Here is a 2,354-nt window from a genome sequence, read left to right on the forward strand (position 1 = left end):
AATGTGCGACAAACAAAAAGTAATATGATAATTAGCCATAAAATAGTTATTTTTAATAGATATGATTGTATTATATGACAGACTCATAATATACGGGAGTATAATTTGCGTTATACAAAACCAGTAGTTATTGTATAAGACCGTCTCACACTCTCACACTGTGAGACGGTCCCATTATATAAAAAGATAACTCGTTTATTAGAGCAACTCCAATGGCAAGCTACGAGGTCTTGTAGCTTGCCTTGACACATCGTTTTTTCAAGCAACACGGCTTTTAAGCTACAACGTCCTCCAATGGTAAACTACAACAAATTTAGCTTAAAAGGACCCACATAACAAATAAATATCATAATTTAATTTAATTTATTTTTTTCTTAAATACTAATTTATTCCAAGCATGTGGCTTGACAAAGCTACACATGCTTACAAGCAGGGACGTATTTCGATACTCCAATGGTGAGCATACCGCTTGAATATTTAGAATAATTGCAAGCAAGTCCCTAAATACAACCATTGGAGTTGCTCTAAAGCAATAAATAAACTATTTTTTTTTTACAAAAATGGACCATCTCACGTTATAAAACTGACTCGAATAATTTGTGATACAAAACACATCGTCATACGGTCTTACCCTAATTACTCGAGTAGTCCCTAGTAAAAATTAGAGTCAACATTCATGAATAACAAGATGGGATTATGGGAAAACAAGGAGTCAAAATTCAAAAATCGCGAAGGAATCACCCCACGTTCATTCCCAAACAGTCAACCTAATTAAATTTCACCTCTTTGTCAATAACTTCTCCCACGTCCCCCTCATTATTCTCTACCCTATACAAATTGTAACCGTTACTTCTCCTTTATTTACCCTAATTATTCACCACCCCTATAAATATAACTGCCGCCTTTCACTATCCCTCACAATTTCTCTCATTAACCCTCTACTCTCAAAATTCATCCTTTCATTTCACAATTTACTAACCTTAAAGAATTTTAGCGACACTTTTTGTACTAGTGATCATGGACTTTCGTAACATGGGTTTTTCGACGTTTTTTGTCGTCATCGTAATGTTGACGATGAGCATTCAACCAGAAGTAATGGGGTTTAAGGAAGTTAAGGTTGGCGGAGTGCAAGCGTGGCATATTCCTGACGGAAATGATACCGGCTTTTATAAGCAATGGGCTGTTAATAGGAGATTTCATGTTGGTGATACTTTACGTAAGTTTTTTTTTCATTTCTTTTCTATTGTTTCTGCCCTAATTTTGCTTGTTTCGCTTTATTATATCTAAATTTACTTGTCATTCACTATTTTTGAGCGAGAAAGTCTTATGTAAAACTGTTTTCTGTCTAAATCAATAAATAGAATCTACTATGAGTAGTTACTTTAGGTTATTTAAGCAAATTAAAACTTGTGTAAAACTGCCTTATATAAGTATTATTATTTTTGAGCGTATTTTGCTAAATATTGGATGAATAATCCTATTAGGCATTTTTTTTGGATCCGTTTTACACAATTGTTGCTTAAAATTGCGTTACACAAAGATTGCCACTAATAAAATGAGATGTCGAAGTGTTTGTATGTATGGAGCGGTTTATGAGATTAAGATATGATGGTTGATGATATTTATGGTGCAGGATTTGAGTACAAAAACGACACAGTATTGGTAGTGGACAAGTACGGGTACTACCACTGCGACTCAAGCAAGGCAACCTCGACCTTCAATGACGGGAATACAACAATCAAGCTCGAGCATCCTGGACCGGCCTACTTTATTAGTGGCGCAATTGATCATTGTCGTAGTGGACAACGCCTTGAAGTTGATGTTATGTCCCCTCACTCATCTCCTACTGCCTCTCCACCGCAAGCTCATGGTGGTGCTGTGAGTCCGGCTCCCGGTGTTCAACCTAAGCATTCAGGGTCTCATATTGTTCAAGTTGCTCAAGTCTCGTCTCTTTTGGGATTAGTTGTTGCGGCTTCTTTGTTATTTGTTTGATTTATTAGTATTGTTTTGAGTTATGTTAGTTTCGAAATTATCTTGTTTAGTTTATTATTGTCGATTATGTGATTTTGAATTTTAATTGAGTCAATGATGTGTTTAATTTGAACGTTTATATTCTGTTGGCATCTAACGTTTTGAAATTTGTTTTGTTGATCTCATTAAATGGAAATGGAAATCATTTTAGAATTCATACATTTTTAGGATAACAATCTTAATTCCGAATTTGTGTTGTTTGTTTGGTATTCCTTCATGAAATCGATTAAACTGACAGTAGTAGTGGACGAATTCCGTTGAGTCACCATGGAACAAGATTGAGGGAGTATGGTATCGTTCCTAGATTGGGATGACGATTGAGG

At 35.2% G+C, this 2,354-nt stretch overlaps 1 protein-coding gene across 1 annotated transcript; it reads left to right on the forward strand.

The window, feature by feature from the left end:
• Nucleotides 1-780: 780 nt before the first annotated feature.
• Nucleotides 781-2,108, forward strand: LOC141646275 (early nodulin-like protein 21). Its single transcript, XM_074454226.1, has 2 exons — nucleotides 781-1,216; nucleotides 1,634-2,108. The coding sequence occupies exons 1-2, from the start codon at nucleotides 1,018-1,020 to the stop codon at nucleotides 1,990-1,992; spliced, it is 558 nt and encodes a 185-aa protein (XP_074310327.1). The 5' UTR covers nucleotides 781-1,017; the 3' UTR covers nucleotides 1,993-2,108.
• The last annotated feature ends 246 nt before the right edge of the window (nucleotides 2,109-2,354 follow it).

The sequence above is a fragment of the Silene latifolia genome, chromosome 3 (assembly GCF_048544455.1).
Source record: "Silene latifolia isolate original U9 population chromosome 3, ASM4854445v1, whole genome shotgun sequence".
Lineage (NCBI taxonomy): Eukaryota > Viridiplantae > Streptophyta > Magnoliopsida > Caryophyllales > Caryophyllaceae > Silene > Silene latifolia.

What these genes read in the sequence shown, in the direction of transcription:
- LOC141646275 (XM_074454226.1), top strand. Translation starts at nt 1,018, where the DNA reads ATGGACTTTCGTAACATGGGTTTTTCGACGTTTTTTGTCGTCATCGTA. An exon ending in TCATGTTGGTGATACTTTAC is followed by an intron (nt 1,217 to 1,633) that starts GTAAGTTTTTTT and finishes TTTATGGTGCAG; the next exon opens with GATTTGAGTACAAAAACGAC.